Genomic DNA, 26301 nt, shown 5'->3' on the forward strand with positions numbered 1-26301 from the left:
TTCACATTTAACGCCGCGATAAACCTTCTCCTAATCGTTATTTACACGTTTCTATCGTATTCTGAGACCTGCATAATTTTCAGTTCCCATCTCGGCTATAAATAGATCTTCGTCGAATGCTAATTCACCCCATTCGCCTCGCTCTAACAAGTAGGCGACGATTAAGCAATAAAAGTCGATTTTAACGCCGTTGTTTATCCCAGTGCCGCTCGGTATGTTTATCGAAACCACTCTGGATACTTTTATGGGTTCGAAACGACCGTCAGGGTGGATCATCCCCGCGTGGCGTGCCGCGGGAGTTTACCGGGGGAAACAATGAAGGTCGCGTGACTGACTAGGTCACAAGTTCGATTCGGATGGGTTGAGTGAACTTTAGGTGGGTCAGGTGATTGTTTTGGTCGTTTTTTCCCTTGCCACTTTTCATTTTTCCGGCGATTATTTTCATGATCCTTTCAATTACCCGCGCTCTTTATCTCTTTCCATTTTGTTGACATTAAAAAAATCAACGATTTCGGTTCAAGGAGAACTGCGGCTCTTTATCTCAACTATTGACACATGGCTTGTTGAACTTTGAAACTCAAGAAGCACAAACAAAATAGTGGCAATCAAAATCGGAATTTTTCGAATTGATACAGCGCGTGTGATACTATTGAAAATGTATATGACGAAAATCCATCAACGATACCTGGGATGAAAGTAAAATTACGAATTATGGCGAGTCTGTGTACGTAAAATCAAGCTCAACTCAAATAAATACTTTTAAGAAGAATCGATATAACATGGACCAAAGGAACGTTTAGATTACTCACTTCAGACATCGTTCCAGAACCATTCGATTATTATATTATAGCTAGAAATTCATAAAAATTATTATTTTCCTATATAAAGATTGACAATTGTTTTAATTATTAACAATTATTATGAATATCAATATTTTCAGAGTATGTGGAGCTTCAACTTCTTTATCCTTAATTAATATAATACGATTTAAACACTTAAACAAAAGACAAAAAATTATGATTACTTCGCAGAAAATATATTTCTAAATATTTTTATAATACTTATCACTTAATAATATATTTATATTACATCTTAGATAGGACATCCTTGGACATCAAGTGCAATCTTAATTTATAAAATTAATTATTACTATTGATCTGTTGTACTTGCATTAACGCACAAGTAAGGCCAGTGCGGGATAAATAGCTCAGTACTGACTACTTAATACACCCGATACATGTTCTGATATCTTACGCCTTCTCTGTAGCTGCATTGCTTCTACATTGGCTGTGGTTCAGACCTTATTTCATATTTTAACTACTTTTGGATAATTTCGTAAATCCATTTGATTTTGAGGTTATCGTGTAGTTCTTCGTTGGTTACATAGCGATAAGAAATTTGTTTTGCTAACGTTGGGTGTTCAAGATGTTGGAGAGATAAGTTTGTAAAATTGCTCGAACGTATCAGACGACGTTTAAAACGAATTTACAATTTGCGATAGGCAATATATTCGACCACGTCATGATGACGAAGTTCACTGTTAGTTTGAAGACTATATATAATATACTGTAACTGTAAGAATAATTATAATACACGTATTTAAGATGCAGTTAATTTTATTTCAAGTCAGTGAGGAATATGCAAAAACCAATTGACATCAGCTTCGTGTTGTCAACGTTATTATTTATTCAATTATACCAAGCAATTCAACATTAGGTTAATAATTTCATAAATAAATCGTATGTTTTTTCCGAAACTTTGATTTCCTTAGATCGGGTGTGATTCGTTAACGTCATTTCTAATCCCAGAATGTTTAGAGTGCAACAAAAGCGTATCCTATGCGGGCCGGTGCATTCTAACCATACGGTACGTCGAAAAACATACGTCCTCCAAGATCCTGGTCCGGGGTCACTTTTATAAATAGGCCAAACCATTCTAACCGTCCGACTATGAGTCGCTTTCGATTATTTTTTCGGCGCCATCTCTTGGTCACGCCTTTCACCCGAGAAAATACTCGTGGAAATTTCATAGTCCGCATTTTTCTAATCCAAGGTCGCGAGTGGTACGAAAATAAAACAATTAGCGTATTTGCCGCGATAAATATCACACGGCGAATGTGCAGCGGAAACTTCGACGTAGAAATGCATTATCGAAAAGGTGTTTTCGTACATCATCCATTGTTACTAGGATTATTTCGGCGAGATACCACCGAATGCGGTTGATGTGCAAGTAGAGGCGACAGGCGACCGCAGGACTACCGATTATTTCGAGATTAAGAGGCTTTGGTGGTGGTATTACCTTTATTGCCCAACTAATACCAATTAAAATAAAATCGCACGGCAAGCTTATATGTTATTTACCATAACATGGGTACGAAGATAACAAATAATGAAGGCGCCAGTCTGTTGAAAAACTATCAAGACTTAATAATAATAAAGTCCTTTTTAGGAATTATCTATCAATTAGCGATGGAAAATAATTTAAAAAATAGAACGCGAAAAAAGAAAAACATGAAATACATAACAGTTTTCCGAAAAAAAAATCAGAATCTTTTGAATAAATAGAAGACAATGAATTCCAGTTTTGATATACATATTCAGAATCCACACTTTTATTTATAAGAGGGTTATTATAAATAGCAACATTTTGAGTCTTGGAAGTTTTAAGTGTTGTTAGGTTGCATTTGGCGTTTCCAATTTTAAGTTTGGAGGTTATAACCAACATTCAAACAGAAGAAGAAGTTCAAAAAGATGGTCGTGTCAATTTGACCAAAGAAACAAAGTACGACAAAGCACTTCGAGGCAAATGATCACTTATTTCTTGGAAATAACCCGACATGTGGTTACCGTGTCGTTAGACCAACGTAGAACGGTGAATTCTGAATGGTATAAAACCATTTGTTTACCAGAAATGCTTCATGAAATACGAAAAAAGAGACAACGAAGCGATTATTTTTCACCACGACAATTCAAGCTCTCACACATGGGCTGAAAAAACCATTATGGAAAAAAACCATTTTCATTAACAATTAGACTAAAAGGTTGTTAAAAAATCAATGCCCAAAGTGGTATTCCAATCTTTTAACAGACAAAAATCAATACAAATCTGTACTAGATCAAAATTGAATAGCGAGATAAAATATAAATTTAAAGTAATTGAAAATTATTTTCACACGAAGTAACTAATTAACTGCTGATTCATGTTAACTAGAAGACGTTTTTTATGTGAATATATTTACGGCCTCGAATGCATACAGCTGCATTATTAAATGTGCCTCTTTTCCAATAAATAAATCAACGGTTTCTGCATCATTGCTTATTTATAGAACTATTAATATTGCAAGCGGTAGGAGTAGCTCGTTTACCGTATCTGGATGAACATGAAACAAGCCTTATCTCCGTGTTATGTAAGCGAACAATTATGTCAAGTACGTTAGAAATTGTTTTTTTTTCTGGCTATTTTCCCGGTTTATTGAGTGCCGGTACTTGACTATCGTTTTTACCGAAGCTTCGAATTGTATTAAAAATATACCGATTACAGATAATATTTACATAAAATTTCGCTTTTTGCTTTGTTCATGCTCTATTTTAAGAATATTCTAGTTACTTTTAGTTCGGAGTAATAAAGTACCTTTAATTGTATATATTTCGTTATGTTAAAAAAGCTCGAGTTAAACAGTGTCTCTATTTATGATTCTAGAACTCCGATATCTATGGATTAGTTGTCATTTTTAGTAATAACTAATTGTTGTAGGTATTTCTTCAGATTTATTTGTTTGTTTTGTGACTTCATTAATCATCCTTCTTGAAGCAACTTCATTCAACATCAACTTCTTGATCTTGAAACAATTAAACCATTTTGAGTACATGCTATATTGGACACGACTTTTGATTTTATAAAAGTACTAGTATAAAGTTACTAGTACGACACCACAGAAAACCAAACCAAACCAAACCAAAATTCTTCATTTTTAGTTAAAAAATGTTTATCAAGGGGTATCAAATTATAAAAAAATCAATTTTTTATTATTTCGCCATTTTAACCCTTTAAGAATACGCCCTTAGAGGGATGTATCAAAATTTAAATTATTTACGAGTTTATATACGTCTGATATTTTATTTGTTTGATGTTTAGGTTTAAAAACCCAAAATAATAACGAATCGCTGAATTAAATGATAAGGACTTTTGCATCTAAACATATACTAACACGAATTAAATTGCTACTATTTTAGCAGTTTATATTTTTAATGAAGGCCTATTTTAAAAATGGAATAGATATAGCAGATTGAAGTATAAAGAGACTTCGTGTAATTTTACCCGAAATTTTAAAAGCGTTTTTAATCTTCTACTGAATCGATATACTTCAAATTTGGTGTAGTCCTTCTGTATACATATATAAAGTAAAACTAGAACAAAATTAAGATGTCTAAAAATGATAAAAGAATTGATGGTTATTTTTGAACAACCGTAATTTGACGAAAATACTTTTGTTTTTTATTTTGCACATGACATGACAGTTTTAAATTTCACTTGAAAAAATGTGTGAAATTCATGCTTCTGGTCTTAAATACCCCCTTAGTATACTATAAGTATTTGGATAAATACATCACCCAGCGCGCGTATAAAAAGAAGTAAGCAGAGTGCGGCGGATGCAATCTGTCGTAGCCGGCATGGAGTATTCGTCGAAGCGTCTAAATGCGCGCGCTTCTAGGCGGGAAACCGCGAACTAGACGTGTTATTATTCCCGAGATTAGTTTGCGGATATTTAGGAATAACGAACAGCTGGGGAATTCGTAAACCGATACGTACACGCCGCAACGGGGAATGTCGCGAAAAAAATCGTCGAGTATTATTTCTGTGTCGCTGCAGAATGGTCGCGCCATAAGCGAATTCTTCGGTGGACGTTGCACGCCGACCTGGGAGCTGGTGTACGGTTACTTTGCTGCAGTCTCGCAGGAATGTCGGCGGTTACGAGAACTATATGACTTTTTCGTTTTCGATTACCTCGCCAATGCAACATTCTACGGAGGGTGTGGATAGTGGTATCGCAATGCATGATTTATGCGATCGATGCAATTGCATAAACTTGTTATTTAACATTTATTTGTTCTAATTAATGAAAGTTCTCCATTGTTTGCGCCATGACAAGATGTTGTTGGAACTATTACTAAATATTATATGACTCACAACATAATAATCCTGTTGAAACTGTTTTCGACCTCATTTCAGTAGATTCTCACTAATCCGGTAGTATAATATTAAGGGGGTACTCTAGCCTAGACTTTTGAGAATTTTCTTTTTTAATTTTCAAATGATACTTTTTTCGAGAACAAGAAAATCCAAATTTTACTGAACCAATTTATTTGAAACTGTCCTACTATTGGTGATATAGTATTTGGGCTAGATATCATGTTAGAATATCCTGGAATTAACTTTCTTTTCTCAAAAGCTTGCTGTATCTAGCATAATTTAATGAATCACACCACCAGCTTTTGAATTGAATTTGAATACCAGTGTATGTTTGAAACATAGGCCGCTGCAACTTTATATAAAAAAAATATTCATTTTTTCGAATATTAATAATTGAAGATTAATAAAATAAGAAAAACAATCTGTCTTAAGGACTTCTAACAAAAATTGGATGACAAATTCTTGAATATATTTCGGAAAACATAAAATGATCCCGTGGTCAACTCTTTATCTGATATTTATGACGCTCTCATTCATGGTGATTTAATACGACGTCGAGCGCCATTCGGTGTCTCTATTTTCGTGTTCTTTAGCATCAACACGAGAGATTAGTGTAAAATTAGATCCAAACACCATCGAGAATAGAAACGGACTGGGCGAGATGAATTGATGTTAGTGTATGTTCGGATTTTTGGAATTATATTTCTGTTAGACAATAAGAATTAGAAATTAGAATAAGAATTTAAAATAAGAACACAGTATACGTTTGATAACGTAAATTCAGCATTTTTAGGATTATGTCAGCCACATTGAAAACATTTGGAGGTCTGGAAACAGAAACTTTTAAAAATGTAAAAACGATTGAAATGGATAATTCTCTTTAAAAGTGGTTTTTAAAATTAAGAAAACTCTTAATTATAGCGATGAACTACTTTATATATATTGATAGTTCATTTTAGTAAAACATTTATTTATATCAGTTAATGCATTTTTAATTCCGACAATGTGAACTACATTTTGTCTGAATTACTCAGTCACATTAACGTTTGTTTGGTGTGTGAGATTGACCGAATTGTCATTGCTGTTGCATTATATTTGCACTTGCATACAAATATTTTGTCGGCGTCTATTGGTTGTGTCAATAAGAACTGAAAATATTTGAACGAAATTAAGCACACTTTGGTCGGTCATATTCTCATTATCACCGCAACTATAACAGGCTTCGTATTATCACAATTATATTTTTAGAAATCAGGTGGCCGACTCTCTCCCGATATTGATGGTTTTTTTTTCGAGCTCCGACAATGAGGCTGCCTTAATCCATTAAATTCATGTTACGACATACGGAGGTTGTCAGTTCGATAACACGGCGAGGAATGTCGGTTCGCCTTTCGTATCCAGCGGCAAAAATGCCGTTATTAAAATAATTGACTCTGCCCGCCCGGCCATGTAACATTCACCAACTAATTACGGTCCATTTCGGAGGAGCATCCCATCGACGTCTGTTGCTCGGGGGGTCCAACGGCCGAACTTCGATGTCGGCCCCCGTAGTCCGTATCACCATATTCGATAGCCCACTTATCGCAGAACTTAACCTCATCAATGATAAACCGCGGCTTTTGTCCGAGAAAAACCTATCCGGTGTCATGGAGCTTCAAAGCCGTAAATATCCTTTTATCAGTTCAATCCTCTTTTTAACCACATTTAGACTTTGTAACAAGTCATTTTTGTTTCCGTTATTATTAGATTATTATTAAATGAAATAATTTCCGTTATAATTAGCGTTGGGAACTATTGACTGGAAACGACTATCGACTGTTTAGTAATTGATTACTTACTATCGATTGTTTCAGTCGTGTACTTTCAATTAGTATTTTCGGGCCTTCTAGTTTCATTCGACTGATTTTTAACGTTCTGGTTTTGCTGCCCTAGCCGCGACCTTGAAAATGATATACTAAATTTATGTTTACTAAATTTATATTTATATCTAATATATATGGTTTTTTTGTCATGTGATCGTAGGTAACAATACAATGTACATTAATATAGTAGCATTTTGGAAACAAGATTATTTATTAATTCAATAAGGTAAAAAGAACTTTTTGATTGATAAATAGAATAATATTGACTGCAATTATGTTATCTTGGAAAGTATTGGGTCTTTTTTTTATCGACTTTTTCGATTTTCTAAGTATCTCGATGTTCAAGCCTTTTGAACAATGTTAAGACTCCTTTCGTTTAAATTTCAACGAATAATAATAATAATATAATAAAATATTCATTATTAACGATAAATAAAATAATTATTGTGTTTAAAAAGAGTGCGATTGTTAAATAGTTGATAAAGATTGATTGAGAAAATACGATACCAATATTTAGTGGCCATTATTCCATTCCTTTTTACAATCAAGTCAAATATATAAAATACGACTAGATATATTTGCGACCATTCTTTTTTTCACACTATAACTTGCCAATACCCTGAATGAATGAACGAACACATTGCTCGACATAAAAAAAATCATCTGCTATTTTATAGCGGTAAATAGATAAATGAAATAAAGTACGGGGATTTTCAAGACATATCTTAATATGCATAGTCGTTCTAAACATTTTCGCGGAACCTGTGCAACGTAAAGCTTGGCATTTTTATGGCTTCTGTGAACTTTCTCTTCTGTCCAATGACATAATCTGACGATAATTTTATTAATATGTCGCCGGCCAGTCCGGTGTCCACTGATCATGCGAATAAACGTGCCGGCACGACTATGACTCGAGTCATCAAGTGCATCATTAGCTCTGACTTGCATTCGCTATCAAATTTTGCCGCTACAAAATTCTGCACATCCGGTGCTGACGGATGTGTCGACGTTATTTTTTAGTACTACGAATTATACAGGGTACTTCCAATAAATATATCAATTTATGTTACATTTTACATTAGATACGTTTAGTACTTACTATTGTATTACTATTATTTATTCCGTTGCACTTGCATCAATACATAAGACGACTGAGGAATAAATATATCAGGATGAAATTCAGTTCCCAAATAAAAGTTCGCAGTGGTTTTAATCGTTTCTGATTTCCTGCGCGTCCAGTAGCTGTACTGCTACCACATTGCTGTGATTCAGTACCCTTTTATCTTGGATAAATTCGTATATCTATTTGATTTCGAGGTCATCGTGCAGTTCTTCAATGGTTTGGCAATACATTGGCAATTATTAGTTTTGACACCGTTGGATTACTAGTTGGTTCGATTCCTTAAGCGCAAATAGGTTTTTAATTAATTGATAACTGAGTCTCTTTGTTCTTAAGTCAAATTGGCAAGTTTTTTTCCGCCAAGCAGTACAGTTCAATGATTTTTAGTCTGAATTTCTCTGTTTTTTTTGTGTGAATATCTACACTTCAATTGTGTTTTTTTGAAATACTTTGGTATTTCGATCTTTTCATGTTTAATATGTGTTATTAATTTTAACCAAAGTACTGAGATGCTATTTAAATATAGATATTCGAAATTAATTTACCTTTACACAACATTTTACTAATTGTCATAAAATTATATGGAATAACTAACTAGTACAATTCAATAATTTCGAGTCTGATCTACTCTGCTCGTGAATGTCCATGTATAAATTATATTTTGTTTAAATAATTTTGTATTTAGATCTATCTCTTCATCGTTATTAAACTCCCTTTTTCTTATTTCATTTATATTAATCAAAGCAAATATTAAGCAAAATACTAAGGTATTATTTAAATATTGGTAATTGTCATAACATGATATAAAAAACCAATTAATTTATGATAAAATATTTTAAAGTGTCATAGTATACCATCACTCTTTTTTAGATTTTTAGATAATGCTTAGATCTAGAAGAATATTCTAACATTTTTTCAAAATAAATAACACCATTGAAGGCACACTAAAATTACCGATAATTTTACTTCTAATTTTTTTGACTATTTTTTTTAATTTTTGAATTAGTTCACATTAACGAGCGTCTGTTGTTTTTACGAAATGTTATATAATTTATAGAATTATCACGAGCTTTTATCGATCGTAGTAGATAGTCGTGGTTCCGACCTCTTTAACACCCAGCCAAAAGTCATTATGGAAGCTCGTCCAGGCTCTTTTGAATATCCACACCATCATCAAGGAGCGATTAGATCTGTTGACGGACGTTCAAATTCGTTTCTTCCTTATTAGAATGACGGGCGTCCCCTCGTACGACGTACACGACAAGAATTCGACCCGTGTACTTTTTTCTTTTCTTTCACGGCGGTTTTTTTCTCGTCTTTCGTTGCATTCCGGCTTTCAGTTATGCAAATGTACCCGGACGGTGGAATGGAGCGCTCGGTCGGTTCTCAGAAACGGTTCTAATGAATGGTACCGATGACCTTGGCGCTCTCTTGCCGCTATCAGAATTTAAAAGTCTTCAAATACGTCTAGCCCGTTCGAATTTACATTGATGAAGCCCACGCCACGGGGATGTGTCTAGATTATCATCGGTTTTATGTATAAGAGTGTATATTCATAACTAATATTTAAATATATTACCGGACTAGTTAGACATCTTTTTTTTTATTAATGATAATTAACATATTTGTGTTAATTTTTTGACAGATAACCTTCGGGAAAATTCGATGAGAAAATCAATAACATCAATATACAAGGTCTGTTCAATATTTTGTTGCGTTTAACTCACGTGTAATATCTACGATTTCTCTTGAGATTTGATAAAATTACCTTACAATAACTAAACCAAATCATCAATCTTCATTGTTAATAAATGTTCAACAATATAAAAATAATTAACATGTTTATATTAGAGAAAATGGTTTGTAAAATAGTAAGTATTAAAATCAAGAACCAAGGAAGAGAAAAATGATGAATACCTTTCAGGTTCATTAGCTCTATACGTAAATCAATTACTAATTAGTCGTTATTTTGGTCAGGACTTAACTCATTTCTTAACTACAAAGTAATTACGTTAAATACCACCGAAAAAAAATTAAATTCTTCTTTCTCTTGGTGAAAACGGTGGGCCACCTGGTGAGAGTAGACTTCAATCGTCGGTAGTAAACCCGTCCCAAGGAGAGACCCAGAGAGAGAGAGACGGAGAGTGAGAGAAGGAAGAAATCCATCGCCAATGAACCGAAAATACAATTATTGATACGGGCGCGTAACCAGAGAACCGAAATGCGAGGTCATCTGGGCGCTTTCGTCAGTCGATTCGTTTTTTCCTTCTTCAGATCGCTCTCAAGATAGGCGGGCGTTCTCTCGAGCGCACCCCGTACATTATTTCTTTTAAGTCACTTTCGACATTTAGATAGTTTATCGCCTAGACGGTAACTTAATATCGGAGCTCTAATCGAATGTTGGATTTTTTTTTAATTAGTAGTATTTCTCGAAGCTTGAATACCAATAAAGGATGACGTATAATCTGTCTGGCCTTATTAATTTACTTATTATTTCATTTTATCCTCTGTGATAATAAACGAAGCGCGAACAAATAATAAACTGTTTAAAATTCTTTTTATTAACGGTATTTATCTAAAAATGTTTTCATTTTTACCGAATTCCTTTCATCAATTTTCATTTATTCAAAATATGTTAAAAGTAATGTATTTTTAAAATAGCGGTGCTAGTTTGTCAGCGTATTTGTTCAGACATCCAAGGTCCAAGGCGCCTCAGGAATATTTTACTTCTTAGTGATGTTCGCTACTCTTTTATTATAAGAGAGTTCTTGTGTTAAAAATTGTATTTAAATGTATATTTAAATGAAAAACCGAATGTTTCTATATTTTCAAGCGTCCCTGTATATGAATATTATCCTCGTAAAACAGATTCAATATTGAACACCTCATTGCCCAGGTAGTAAACTGACAACCCAAGGACTAGACCATTATTTGTTTTTTCTGTTATGAAGGTTTTTTGTTTAATGTCTGCCTTGTATTTTACTAAAGCTTATTTTATCAATGTTATTTCACTCCTTTTTACGGCCTCTAGCTTAGCAGTTATTCTAAATCCACACAGCAGGGCAATCTACATTTTAAAAATGTATTAAAACAATTCTGATGACATTAATATCGATACATCTAGTGAAGATAGACGAAATAAAACAAAATTAGGATGTGCCAGATATACAGTGACGAAGATTAAAATTAGATCAATGCGATTAAGTAACAGGAAGAAATGTAAGAGGAATAGAGTATTATATTTTTTAATAGCATATATAAAATACCAACAATAATTTTTTGTGACTGTTATGTCTGTATGGAATGGATATGGGATTAAAAACGGTTAGGGCTGATTATTTCTTCGGTTATTGTTAAACGGACAACCTAGTTGGCGCGTCAAAAAGCCTGATCAGAATCCTTGATTTCAGCTAGTTGCCTAAAATGATGTTCATTGCACTCTCATGGTCAAGGAATGGCGTTGTTGGACCGCGTCTATAAAATGTGTTTTGAAGGTTATAGCGTTCGGCTTGGTGCAATAAACTCGAGTTTTCGCGTGGATGCGCATCAACGAATCTATCGGGCCAGTATCTGCGCAAATCTCGCTCCCGCTGGCCGTATTTCCAGTTCAAACACTCAACCCCATTAAGTTTTTATCAAACGAAAAAAAAAACGGTCGTTTTTAAATTTAGATTCGGCTCTGAATTCAATAACAACTTCAGATCTCACTGCGTCTTAAAGAGACTCGATAATGTTCGGAAATCAGTGACGAAATCGCTTTTCACCGACCGCTAAACCCAAAAAGGAACCAAAACAAAGACTTTTTTTACGACCAAAGACAAAACAGCCGAGATGTGGTTTAGAACAATGTTGTCGGGTTACAGTGACCAAAACACGACATTTACTGTTACCAATAACACAGAATTGGTTTGTCATTGCGGAGTTCGTGTTAAGTAACAAGAAAAAAAATGTTTTAACTTTCTTTTTCTCGGTATAAATTAGACGCAATCAACAAAAAGAAAATGGAAACTGCAACTGGTATTAATCGGAGAGCATTTTTTCAGAGTTTTATGAGTTCGTATAATCGAATTTTCAGTTTTTGACATATCCGGTTCTTCATGGTCGATAATTTCTTATTCTTCGCCGGTTTATTGTGCGTAATATTTTTTCGATGGATAGAACTCAATAGTTTTATTCAAATATAATGAATAGTTCTTCCGAGAAACTCAAATATAATGAATAGTTCTTCCGAGAAACTACTCATTGTATAAATCATGGTTAAATGTGTGAGAAAAAGTTGAAGAAACACGATTTATAACAAAAAATATCTATAATACCCAACACATGTTGACGCCGATCCGGAGACACCCAAAAAAAACAACCTGTTTAAAACCCAAACCAGTTGATTTATAATTAATGACCGACCGGCTAGAGAGATTTTTGAAATCCAAGACGCTCCACTTGTTGCAGCGCATCAACGAAAAATATCTTCGGGGTGGGTCTAGGCGAAGAAAAAAAAACCGTACAGTCCCCTTAATTATCGCTTGGTGTCAACATCGATCTCGCACATGTGTCCGTATCCCGAACACACCGAAATCTGTGAAAAGAAAGTCGATTTTTGACTTTGGTTCGATCTTTTTTCATTTATTATTTACGTTTCCCAGATACGGACTGACGCAACTGTAAGATTCGAAACGGTTTTTGGGAATTTCAACTATGCGGCGGCATTTATTCGATCGGAAAAAGGTTATCGAGTGAATGTAGTGAGCTAAGACCGAACAATTAGTCATGAATGAGAAGTAGTAAAAGAGCTGCGATTTGTAAACCGTTAGAAACGTGATTACGGCTCACAATTTCACCGAGTAAAAACTCAATTCCATATCAACACCATATTGTCGGTATTAGAGTTAGGATAAACATGCATATATGAATATATTATTTCCAGGAAATTGAATTATGACTTTTTAATCAACAGTTATCATTAGGGTGCCTTATCTAAGATAATTTTGGTACTATCTGCTGACAGCGAATGCCCACTAAAAGGCTATTATTTCAGGCCACATTAAAAGGAAAATATATTGCACCCACTGGTCTCAAAATGGGTATTTTTAAATCCATAAATCTTTTCGATCATAGAAATCGAATCCTTAAATACTACAATCATAATTATTAGGTGGTTGTATGTATTTCGATCATCGATATACATTGCTAATGTAAACAACTGTTAAAGAACCTTACCTAACTGTTAAATTCGATAGATTTGCCATTAATCTACATAAAATAACAGTTTTCCATTTAGTATTATTGAGTTATTCAGTGTAAACAGGCGCAAATTGCATTCATTACTTTTGTTTTTTGATATGAAGAATTATGCTGCGAAAGACCATGAAATACTTTTACAAACTAGTATCGGTTTTGGTTTCACCGATTTAAAAGCAACAATTTTAATGAAAATCGCAAAGAAGGACTTGAAGGATCAAAAAATCTTTACTGGACAAAAATCCAGATCAACAAAATTTTCAGACAAAATGGTTACCACATGAATTGACATTTCGACATCGCGGTTATATTGTTTTACTAGAACAGTTTCTTGTGATGTATTATGATTGGCGATAAAAAGTGGATCTTCTACGACAATCTCAAAAATAAATATTCATGGGTGAGTTTAGCCAGCCACCCACGTCAACACCAAAACGAAATATGTCACAAAGTTTTACCACCAAGATGGTGCGATAAGCAAGATATAGTGAGAATTACAAGCTGCTAAAACAGAATGAAACGAATTCTGAGAAGGACCACAATAGTCCTTTTACAGTATCGTTAAGTTGCCAGAAAGATTGAACAACGTTATAGAAAATAATGGAGTTTTTAAAGTAAAAAAATGATCAGGATACATACAATCATCTAATACATTCACTGTGGTTTCGTTTTTAAGAAGCTGAGGCCTTAAAAATGCATTGAGAGGATAAGACTATGAATGTTGAGGAATAAATATTACCATCAACAACTTGATGATAATAAATACAAATTAAATAGCTTCGGTCAAATGATCAATAAATATCTATAATAATTATCTAAAGTTTTGCGATTAATTTAAAACCCTATAATAAAAGTTGATTTAATGATTTCACCAAGTGATAAAAAAGACGCAATTTTTTTTCTAACCGCATCACAATAAACAAATTTGGGCAACGAGCAGCCACAGAATGGTTTGAAGTGACTCGGTCAAGTGGCAGTCTGGAGATATTGTTTTGTAACCATCGTCTCAGACGCTATATGACTGAATAACAAATTAATCTATTAAGTAGTGGAGAGGAAATTCACCTCCGCTAGAGCGTGTCTGTGTGTGTGTGTGAGTGCGCGCTATATCCTGTCGTACTATTTTTATTCTTTTTAAAATGTTATCGTCGTTTATTATCTGAAGGCACTGATTAAATTATAAACTGCTGTGGTCAGTTATGTTAAAGATGCGATATCAAAACTAAGATCGGAGCAACTAAAATGTATTAAGGGGCTATTCTAGAAATTAGGAAATCAAATTTTTTATGTTTTCAAAGCCTAATCCTTTGAGAATATGTCCTTAAGAGGAATTTTGAAAAATTCCACTGCATGAATCGATTTACTTTAAATTGGACGTGAGACTTTTCTATTCTATACATTCTTGTATAGGACAAATCGTTTTACTAGTTTAATTTTTTTAAATATTAAAAAGTGGTAAAAAATGTTTCGTTAACAACCATAATTTGGTGAAAAAAAGACGTCTTTGACTTTTGTACGATACAGGCATTTCTCTATATTAAGAAGTTTTCTTTTTTTAGTTCAGATTACTAGGAAGGTTGCAATAGTTCATCAGCCTGTAATTTTTTGTACAATGTAACTATGTTATTTTTTTCCACTTTTATTTATGTATCCTTTAAATTTAAACGTAAACAAATGGACAGTAAAAATATAGTTCTCTATTTTATATTTTTAATTAAAAATGTTTAAAAATGCTTGCCTCTAGACTCCGCCTTTAAACCTACCCTTAAAGATGCGACACCAAAACAAAGATCGACGCAATCACAATTCATTAAAGTTGATTGATGTGTAGAAGAGTATTTGTTAGATAATAATATATTTGTTATCGAATAATCCATCTCCAGTATTTATTTAAATTTAATCTATGAAAACAACTTACTAAAATTAGATATAATAATAAACAATGTTATGTGCGTATTATGCACAGTCACCATAACATATACAATCGAAATATATGTCGTAGTTTTAGTTAAAATTGTAAACCGAATAATATATAAGTTATAAATACAACTAACCTGATTCTGATGGTGTATCCAGACCGTAGTTGTTCAGTCTCATGGCTTCGTTCATATCCTTGTGATAGCTGTGATCATTCTCCGCAGCCAACTGGGTACGTATCCTGAGCTTCTGATATTCCGAATACGCGTCATCTTGTTCCGATTCCGTTTCATCTTCCGTCTTGACATCCAGCGGTTCCTCTTTTATGTCGATCGGTTCTTCCTTGATCTCCACGTCTTTCTCCTTGAAATATTCGCGTAAGTCGTGGTCTTCCTCGAACTCGCAATCCGGCACCTTCCAGCGGAAATTTCGACATTTGTTCTCCTCATCGTCCGATTCCGGAGGTGTCTGAGGCGTATGGATAATATTACCGTTATTACCATTACTGGGAAACGATACCGTGGTCAGATTGTTCGCCTTCACCGACGGTTTCAGCAAGCTCTGCTGATTCTGAACGGAGGTTCCTGTTTTGATAATGGCGGACGGCGATATATCGGCGGTTTTGATAACCGGAGGTTTGGGTATCACGCAGCCGAATGAAGACCGTCTCTCCTCCGAGTGCTCTCTGCTGATGCAGTGTCCGGCCCACATGCAATCGTGGTCGTTCAGGAACACCTCGTTCTTATCGTCTTTGTCGAGCACGTTGAACAGCTCGTCGAACGTACAGTCTGGATTGAAATCCTTGATGATGTCGTCTATCTGCGACAATTCTGGAAAATCGAGCTCGAACTTCTTCCAGTGATCGTCGGACAACAGATAATCGGACTGGGACAGGCCCCTCTCGTCATCGTCGTTCAAAAAATTGTGAATCGGCGACGAACCAGTCATCTGTTCATCCAACAACGGAGGCACTGCCTCGTAATATTGATCAATCAGTTTATCGATCATATTTATAAGTCGATTTATCTTAATTCTAATATTTATTCTACGATTTTCTATCAGCTAATATCACAAATTTGCCCTGAACAAGGGGAGAACTTCTTAATGGATCTCTATCGACAGCTACTGCAAAAGAAAAAAAAATACGTTAAAATTTGTTTCAAGTTTACAACACTAAAAGAGTGTATCAAGCTCATATATCTTCAATCGACATTTCATCAACATAACTACTGTGACAAGAAATATAGGTAACAGTTAATTATAAAAAAGACAAACAAATGATGGGCGAAAGAGAGACGACAATAAAGTTTTCCATTCAAATAGCGTCCGTGGAATGTCATCAGTTATATAAGAGAGACTTTAAAAATGCAGGAATAGCTTCGTAGAACGTTTCGAAATATCTGTTATTTTTAATGATCAGTCAATGAACGGAGTTAATGGTGTTTTTGTTCTCATTACTATTTCTTCTCTATTAAGTGGCTATTTGTGGAGATGATAGAATAGTTAATAAAAATCCAGAGAACCGACAATAAATTTATAGATAGTAGCATTTTATAATAACATTTTACATAATGTTTTATTTTAATTTATATTAAGAACATTTTTGAATTGATTATATTTAATAAAATTAATAATAAGTAATTACAATTTTATATTGTGACAAACTGTGGTTCATTTGGACTGGACCTACTACTTAACATGGGTTTCAAACCACTATTCTTGGCATTAAGATTACTGATTGATCCTAGAAGACATACGATTTTATCCAGCTCGACTGAAATTATTCCCTTGTCGGATTTTGCACTCTTACATTATGGACAGTCACTATTAATTTTAATTCTCAATAAAATGTAGAAAACTTTTAAAACTTTAAAATTTAGAAAATTAAGAAAAATTTGTAAGTAGCAACTTCCAATAATGAAATTAAGAGAAATCATATAAATAATAAAATGTTAATATTCTAGAGCTCAACATCATCTCGATGCAAAACAATATGAATAATTGTGCAGATATTTAAAAATGTTCTACTTATAATCATTTAGTTATTTAAAAAACAAAAGAGCTGCATAATATCACAGACGGAAAATGCAGAACAAACCGCTATGACGTAGAAAGAACCGCACAAATTCAACACGAACCAAATATAGAACTTCGAACACTTCGCCTGTCGTCTGACCACAATGACATTCGAAACTATACTGACCCTCACTGCCATTTGGCAAACCATCACTATAAATAAGGAAGGGTAGTTTTTATAGCGTTTGCCAAGGGCCGAGGTTGGAAATTTTAATTGCAACGAAACATTCTTACCTGGGCCTGAACAATTGATCTGTGATTAAGAATGGAAAGGTCGAAAATTCCCGAAATATGTAACCATTGTTTGAATAGGATAATGGTTATTTTAATTGGACGAACTGTAAATAAGAGTTTAAAAACTATTTGGCAACTTTTGTTTGGGTGAAAATATTACCTGGGCTCTTATCTCCATGGTAATTTTTGCCGCCTTTCTTTGGTTCTCGTCAAAATATTATTGGATGTTTACAGCGAGGATCTTGATAATTTAACAATATTACAGTAACCATAGTAACATTTTATTTACGTATAAAATAATTGTCAATTAATTAATTGTCAATAGATAATAATCGACAACAGTGTAAGAATTTAAAACCATTAGGAAGAGTATAATCAGTTTCCTTCTGTCTGGATATGAGAACCGACAATACCTTGATGTTAATGTATCATTTAGTATTACCTTAAATAATACTTGGACAACACTGAGCATATGTTTATTCTAACGCTGAAGATAATCAATTGCAAAACAGTTCGAAGAGTTCGAGTCGCTTTCTAAACGAACACAATAGGCTTATAAATAGAACAAAAACCAGTTGGTATTTTACGCATATAGAAAGATAATAAATGTTTTAAGAACGTCCATATATTAACATGAATATTTAGTTCACAGTTTTTCCTAGGTAGATACATACATAATGACGTTATTGCGCAATACTTTACAAAACAAACAGGAAAAATTCGGTCCGCTATACTTACCTTTACCTTTACATGGGTACTACGGACTTTTATTTTATGCCTGCCATTTTATTACTGTACCATATTAGTTATAGGTCAAGTTGATCTTGAGATTTAATATTAATTAAGTAATTTGTTAACTGTACTAGTTCCAAGGGTAACAGCGCTGTATATAGTGTACATTTTTATATATAATGACTTAATTTATTGATAGGAACTTAATATTAATACCAAGAAAGCCGATGTAGAAAGACTTGATCGATAATCAAAAGAAAGATCCCATATAATACTAGGCAATTCTGGAAGTTTTAAGTGCACACGTACTAAAAAGTTGTTGTTAGTGCATATGTGCTAAGTGTAAAATCATAAAAATAAATAAATAATAGAACATGAAAATCCTCAATAAAACCTCAATTAGACTATAATTTGATGAAATATTATTATTTCTATATTATTCAATATATAAAAAAATTTATATAATAACAGACTGGAGCCGAAGAATTATACTACGTCCAATTTACTAACAACTAAATGACATAATACAACATGAATTAATATATTATTAAGAGATGCTCAAGACATTTTATTATAATATATAAAATAATATAATTTATATTGATTGAATAGGAGACAAATATAAATAAAAACATCTTAAAAGAATGAATTCCTTGAAATCATAAAAAAAAATAGACAAAGATGCATATTTCCAGCACAACCAAAGATTCCAATTACACCGCGACGTTCACCATTTCTCGTTTTTGTACAACCCCGATATTTTCGATCGTCTTTTTTTTTTAAATTTAGTTCCCGCCACTGCGATAATCTATTTTGAATTTGTTCCGAACGCTGGTTCTATTTCGGTACAGGCTTTTTTCGGTCCCGGTTTCTATTAGCCTCGAAAGAAGTGAATGAAATTATAATTAAGAGGGCCTTGTTTGGGTTCAGTGTTATGGAAGCAGAACAAGTGGAAAAAAATAAATAAATAAAATCGAATAAAAAGGCGAGGAGAGGAACGGTCTTGGATTTTTATGCTCGAGAAAAATGCTCGGAGAGTTGTAAATTTAATTAGCAGGGTGTTTGAAAACCCGTTACGCATGAGGAAATGTATTTATGAATAATAAAAATTATATTTTAATGGGACTAGATATGATATTTCTCGTAAATGATTTTTATTGGGTTGTAATAATAGTTTCTTTACTATCTTTGGGACGAGTCGCAAGTTTATATTCCCATATAAAGGAGAAATTTATTTTTAAATACTAGATTACTAAACCACATATATGGATCGAACATAAAAAAAGCTTGGTGATATTTTGAATAATTTTATCAATATATACATACTGATGCAGATTAGATAATGATTTGTGAGATTTAAAATAAAAGCTTCAAATAGTAGTTTTTTTTTGTTTATTTTACTTATTAACTTTTTAATTATTAATCTTAGTCTTTTTGCTTTAAGATTGTTGCAAATTCCTCAGCGTTTTTCAGATTTTATACGATATAAATTCACGAGAGGAAAAACTTTTGTCCTTATATAACAGAAAACGTACTGAGAATTATTGAAATATCAAGTTCTGATAGAGATAACAATCTTTGGCTAACTATATATTCCTTTCTCTTCGAATATAGTTCCCAAACATTACTAAGAAGATTAAATAAACAATTGATGCCCTTTTTCAGTTTCTACGTTAAAATAAGATAGACATGCGAGGTTCCATGGAAACAATTCCATGTAATATTGTGATGAAAATTAAGATAAACATGAGTCTAATGAAATAATAAAGGCATGTTTGTTTCTTCCAATTAATGTCACTGCAGTTCGTGTGAAAAACTTTAATAATACACCCACTTGGTGAGAAATATGAGGGTCACCTAGTTACGACATAGGGGTATTTCTATATATGTATACTCGTATCTTCATCGTCCACCCTCCGAATAAATATTATCTAAACATATTTAAGAATATAATACTCCCATATGCCGAAAGTAATTTTTGATGAGAATAACAGTAAAATAGGGAAAATAAAAGAAATGGATTCCAATTTTGGTTCTATCCTAGAACTCCAATAAATTGTTTACATTTTATTAAACAATATGGTCAGTGCTTCAAAACTAAAGCGATTAGATATTTAGATATCACCAGCGTCTTACTTTTCCAGAAATTTTATTGCTTTTAGACGGTTATTTTCGAATGCACAATGAGACACATGGAACGCCATTCGAATTGTAATTCTGAATCCAATTTGTGACCAATTTTATGGGTACAGAGATACCGTACAAAATACAATTGTATATGTTTTTTTTTCGGAAATGTATACGGTAAACCGTTGATTTTCGGTAATACGTCACTGTTAACAAAAAAAAATCGACGGAGCGAGGAAATGTCCTCACAAAAAAAAGGCCTGATAATTATCGCCGCCTCAACAGTTTTTTTTCCATCAGTTAGTCGACTTGCGCGGATTTTTGTTATTTTCCGCATAGCAATTGGGGTATGAAGAGACAGACAATAGGGACGCAGTACCTCTGGTAACGGCAGCTGGGCTTAAGCCGATATGGGCCGGGAAAATAATGGGAAATAAATAATATTGAATATAGATGTGGGTTCGCTTTTAGGGCATCGGTCTTCGCAATGTATCGGTGAAAGATCAACGTACTCAGGGTTGAGGCGAGACATTTACCACCACGGCTTTCGACAGAGTAATATGGCGATTTTGAGCTATAACTACCGAATGATTTTTCGACTACATAACCGAACGTATACACATAAAAGTGTACTTGGTTCGCTAGTTTCGTGATGATATTCATTTAAATAATAGAGGGTGTGTGCTGTCTGTTGTGGTATAGGTGTAGAGAGTATAATGGATACGGTCAATCCGTGATAATTGGATATAAAAGTTAGTGCTGAGTCACGTGCTGGCTTGACAGTCACATCTAATTAACTTCGTTAGGACAAATACATTAATATAAATTAATTAGAATAATTGTATTATTAGTATAGACAAGAAGATTAATAGAATTAATATTATTTAATGTTTTCTGGTATCCTAGAACAGATACAGGAAAAAATACTTATTGAAAACTGGAGATCAGAAAAATAACGCGCCACTTTCGTAGAGAGTATAATCGTATTAATTGCAATACTATTATAAACGAATCTTTACTCTGAACGCAGAATATTGTTTCAAATTTATAAAGGGAAGCCGACTGACGCTTATGGTCATCCGACTTTGCCCATGTTGAGAAGTAGTTTTGCCTATTCTTCGGCCTTCCACTGAGTCATCCCCGACTCGGTCCGGGATGACGAGGCAAGAAAAACCGAAAATTATTCTCCGTAGCTTTTAAGTTGTGCGTTAGATTCTTAAGGAAGTCTATTTTGATGGATTATGATGAAGACGCTACCACTTATACGGCTCGAGCCCGAAATACCATTGAACTCTTGATGATTAATTCGGTATCGAAGTCGACAAACAAAAAAGAATCGAACGCCGTCCTTTGTTATCTCTATTAGATGATTTATTACAGCGATAGTAAGGAAGTAATTTCGGTTTTGGAAACCGACGTTCTGGTACGGATCTGCCATAACTTTTTCTCATCTCGGCCATGTTTAGTTCTAATACCGAGAATTTTTTTTTGGGCGCGAGGGTTCACGGGAAAATCAAAAATTTTAAAACATCACAAGACATATCGAAGGATAATCCCTCGTCAGATATCTTGTAATATCGATAAATGCGCGAGATATAATTCCTGTGATGAACGCTGTGTAGGACAGATCGGCCTCTTTGCAGTTCCAGTTACTGATACTGAATGCCGATAGCTGATGGAGATAATGAAACAAGAAGAGAGATCACTGCATCGTTTTAATATGTTCCCGATTTCATGGTAATTATATCGCAACGCACTAGCGATATTTATAGCGCTTAGTTTTGGTGATAGGTCAAATCAATTTATTTATCGAAAAAAAAACCTCCCGCAGAGTCGTATATATTCGATAAATACATTCATAAAATATTCCGTGGCCCCTATAAATTATATTCAAAATAAATCGAAAGAATTTTTCCATTTTAACTTATTTATATACATTTACTTGATGTTCATTAATTAGTTAGTTAACTGTTGAATGCTCGATATGATTTACTAAAAATAATACCACTCTCGCTGGAACATATTCTTAAAAATAACTTATCTAAAAATAACTCGACTAACATTTTATTGTCTCTAGACTAAATGTATTTATTATAGAAATCGGGCAAAACTGCCTACAATTATTTCGAATAAATGTTTGTTTATTATATATATAACAAAAAAAGAAGAGAAAAACAAATATAATTATAAATAGAAGGACATGTCAGTTACGATGTCTATGAAAAAACCATTAGTCATTACATAAATACAAGCATTAAATTGTTTATATTCTATTCAAGGAAAATGTTCATCTTAAAATGAAAATATTTTATTTATGAACAAGCCTTTAACAAGAAAGATATAACAGTATGTAGAGAAGTAAAACTGCACCACCCTCTCTCTAAATGCCACGTAAAACAAGTGATGAGATATACCGCCGCTTATTAATATTAATGAAAAAAAACCTCTATTAATTAAAACGTAATTTTTATTATTTTGTTACAGATATCAGACGAATAATTTTTCACGGCTGTCTGGTCATCTCAATGGCATGAGCCCAAGACCAATTATCCACCGTTCTATCAATTAAAACCGAGTTCACTACGCTAAGAATAAAAACAGTATCGCGCTATTTAAAAAAGTTGAGGCAAAAATCATATTTATTGCGTTAATCGGGGGAACGAAGGTTATTTGCCTTCCTGGGAGGCCTCGAATCATACATATCAATCAAATGTTCAGAAATATATTTAAAAAACTCTTAATTTTAAACTACTTGATTTTGGCGCCAACGTTCAGGAAATACAACGAGAGCTGAAAAAAAGTACACTCGACTTGTGATGCTTTATTAATGAAATGCCAATTATATGATGAATTTGCGGACAGAGTGGCGCTTTAAAAATTCATTGACAAACTAGAAAAAAGCGACAGGCTGACGAAAAAAGAGAAACAATGATACAACGCTATTATATAGACGAAAAATACCCGTCATCGGGTCCTAATGGGATAATCTAATATTAATCGGAACCACCAATATCTCTCCGATGACTTTCGAAAAAGTTATAAATGATCTCGAAATTAAATGCACTTAAATTTCTCTGACTCAATTTAGACAAATGAGTATTTAAATTTCGAAAAATTACCCTTTCGACTAGCCCAAATGGAAAAATTAAATAAGAAATTCGTCTTAATCGTCGTTTGAAATTGAATAGTTGCCATCGGTTTTAATGATTTTTATTAGCGGAACGGTTTAGGCGACAAGCTAAATAAATAAAAAAAGGCCCAAATGGTAAAAGGCCGAGAAGTTGATGGGGCGTCTTGGGCGAACCGACGCCACTATAAAAATGGAGTAGTATCGATTCAATTACACCTATTCCTTCCGCCTTACGATGTCCCCCTGAGCTGCTGGCCACCACAGAATCGTATAAGTCCCCGCATGTGTGTGTGAGAGCGGCTGTGTAGAAATATTACACAACATTGACATGGTTCCCGCGTAAAATTATGTTTAATCGGTAGGAGTAATGCCGAGGATCATTGAAGCATATCGTAAAAGGAAATGAAACGATGATTATCTAAGACAATAAGAATACATCTACTATAAATAAATATAAAATAATTTCGATCGGAAAAATTGACATTAAGGGCGTGGGATATGTACCTTATCCCTGAAAAAATAATCCGTTATATAACAGTTTTATTTATCCGTATAATTGATACACCCCCTATAGTAGTCGAGGAACTAAAACAATATTCATGCCATTCCATTCCATTAACTTCGTTTTAAAATATTCACAAAATCAGCCGAATATTTCGCCGAAAAAAATCGACGTATATCAAAAACAATTTAATCACTAAACGATCAGCACTTACCTTAAATCCTGAGGTAGTCGAAATAATTCAAGAAAAGCACTAAATAATTGTAGATCAAACTGCAGTTCAATTATACAGTTTTTTTCTCACGCAAGGGATGTACAACACGAACGAAATGTTAGAGGACAACGTGGATAAGGCCGAATTGATCGGGACAACACTTTTCTTATTTTCTACGGTCAACTTTGTATACATCCTTAACTTAAAGCAAAAAAAATAAGTCATATAATAACGTCAGCGACGTAGTTTGGAGCGGTCCAAAACTTGCCTACACGAAACGAACGTCAAGAGTAGTCTGCCTCGGCCAAACTGAGTATCGTACAGTCTACCTAACCGGTATACGACTACATAAAGCAATTACGGATCTTTCTGAATATAAAGACTTTTAGCGGCACGACGTCCATACGAAACTTTACTCACGATATATTAATCATACTGACGAACTTTCAGAACGTGTCGAATAGTACTATCAACGAAAATCCCTTTAAAATCGGTTACTACTTTTAGTGGCGTAGCCGCCAGGCGCGGTGTCATGGTTGACGCGGCGTTGCCGCTCTATCGCGTTTTCGCAGGCTCGAGGAACATTTTTTCCTACCATCGATACATATTTGGATTTGTTGTTTAAAAAAACCATCACCACACGTTCGTCAAAATATTTTCGTGCACTCTCAGTTTGGGTGACGAGCAAGGAAAAAAATGAAATATTTTACGTTTGTTCGAGGAATACTTCCCACGATTTCGGCGCGTACCCCCGAAAAAAAGATAAGTCCGTGGAATTGTATCCGAACGGGAATAGTTTTCGGTATATGGGACATCGGTTATAGCGCGTACAAATCCATTTAATAGGTTTTTAAATGCGATAACAATTTTACATTTGTTTATTTATTGTTTGTATAACTCGTGTTAAAATTACTTCATTTCAATGAATTATTATTAATATACATTAGTACATAAAGATGTTTTACCTAATTTAAGAGGCAATTTAAAGTATTGCTTAATGTTTTACAATTGATAACTACATTTTATACGAAATAACTTGTGTTTAATTGACTTTTATTTAGTTTGGGTTAAAACAATATATTAATCAACGAAATTACTAAATTTACAGAAGATATTATATTCGTGGATTTGTTGACTGTCCGGTTTCAATATATTATAGGGGGGGGGGGGGTATATTTCCATACTATAAAATGTCTTAAAACATTATTATAAATTATTTTAAAATATTGAGAGCATCACGGGCAAGAGAGAAAGTTTCGATAATATATTAAATATTTATAAAGTTACAGAATATCAGCTATCTTTACTAAGAAAATATTAAAACATTTTTAACCTATTTCTACGAAACTATGCAAATTCGTTCAACACCATCACTAGTGGCCATATCCAAAACACTAACAAAGCGGATTATTTCGATGGTGTATTTAAAGCTAAAAATTGCTGAATTGTAAGCATCATCCCCAATTATTACCACTCATCATCTGCATCAACATTTTCGCCTAAATAGAAACAGTAACAGGTGTATCGGAAAGGCATACCGTCGAAAAAAAACTACATGGTGTTCAAGAAAATGAAAAAATGTCTTTATTAAAAGTATTAGCCATTTGATTTTATACATTTTTCGGTTAATTTATGGATGCCATCGTAAAAAACTAACTATGTATATAAATTTTTTGTTGTTTTTTTTGGGTTTTTGTCCCACACCAACTGAATTTTGCGTAGTTTGGTATCTTATATGTTTTCTACGTCGCTAAATCGATATAGTTCATAAAATATCGATATTTTATCTGTAGGTGAGATCCATAGGTTATTAAAGGTCTATTAAATGTACCTGTAATTGCAGTTTGTTCGTCAGTGTACCTTTAAATAAATATAATTTCAAAAATGTAAGTATCGCTTTACTTGGATAAACCTTTTCAAAATTTTTTTAGCATTTTATTGGACCACCGATTATTGCCG

At 33.5% G+C, this 26301-nt stretch overlaps 1 protein-coding gene across 2 annotated transcripts in view; it reads right to left on the reverse strand.

The window, feature by feature from the left end:
- The window catches only part of LOC143198617 (uncharacterized), a 67449-nt gene extending 42638 nt beyond the window's left edge, over positions 1-24811 (reverse strand). The window contains exons 1-2 of one of the 2 annotated variants that reach the window (XM_076407954.1): positions 24343-24811; positions 15465-16452 (exon numbers count right to left, since the gene is read on the reverse strand). In XM_076407954.1, coding sequence (XP_076264069.1) covers positions 15465-16335 — 871 coding nt within the window. In that variant the 5' untranslated portion in view covers positions 16336-16452; positions 24343-24811. The remainder of the gene's footprint in view (positions 1-15464; positions 16453-24342) is intronic. The other variant, XM_076407955.1, reaches the window with a different exon arrangement.
- Positions 24812-26301: the final 1490 nt, after the last annotated feature.

This window comes from Rhynchophorus ferrugineus, unplaced genomic scaffold (genome assembly GCF_030347505.1).
Source record: "Rhynchophorus ferrugineus isolate W39M unplaced genomic scaffold, kcgeb_rfMv2 rfM6, whole genome shotgun sequence".
Classification (NCBI taxonomy): domain Eukaryota; kingdom Metazoa; phylum Arthropoda; class Insecta; order Coleoptera; family Curculionidae; genus Rhynchophorus; species Rhynchophorus ferrugineus.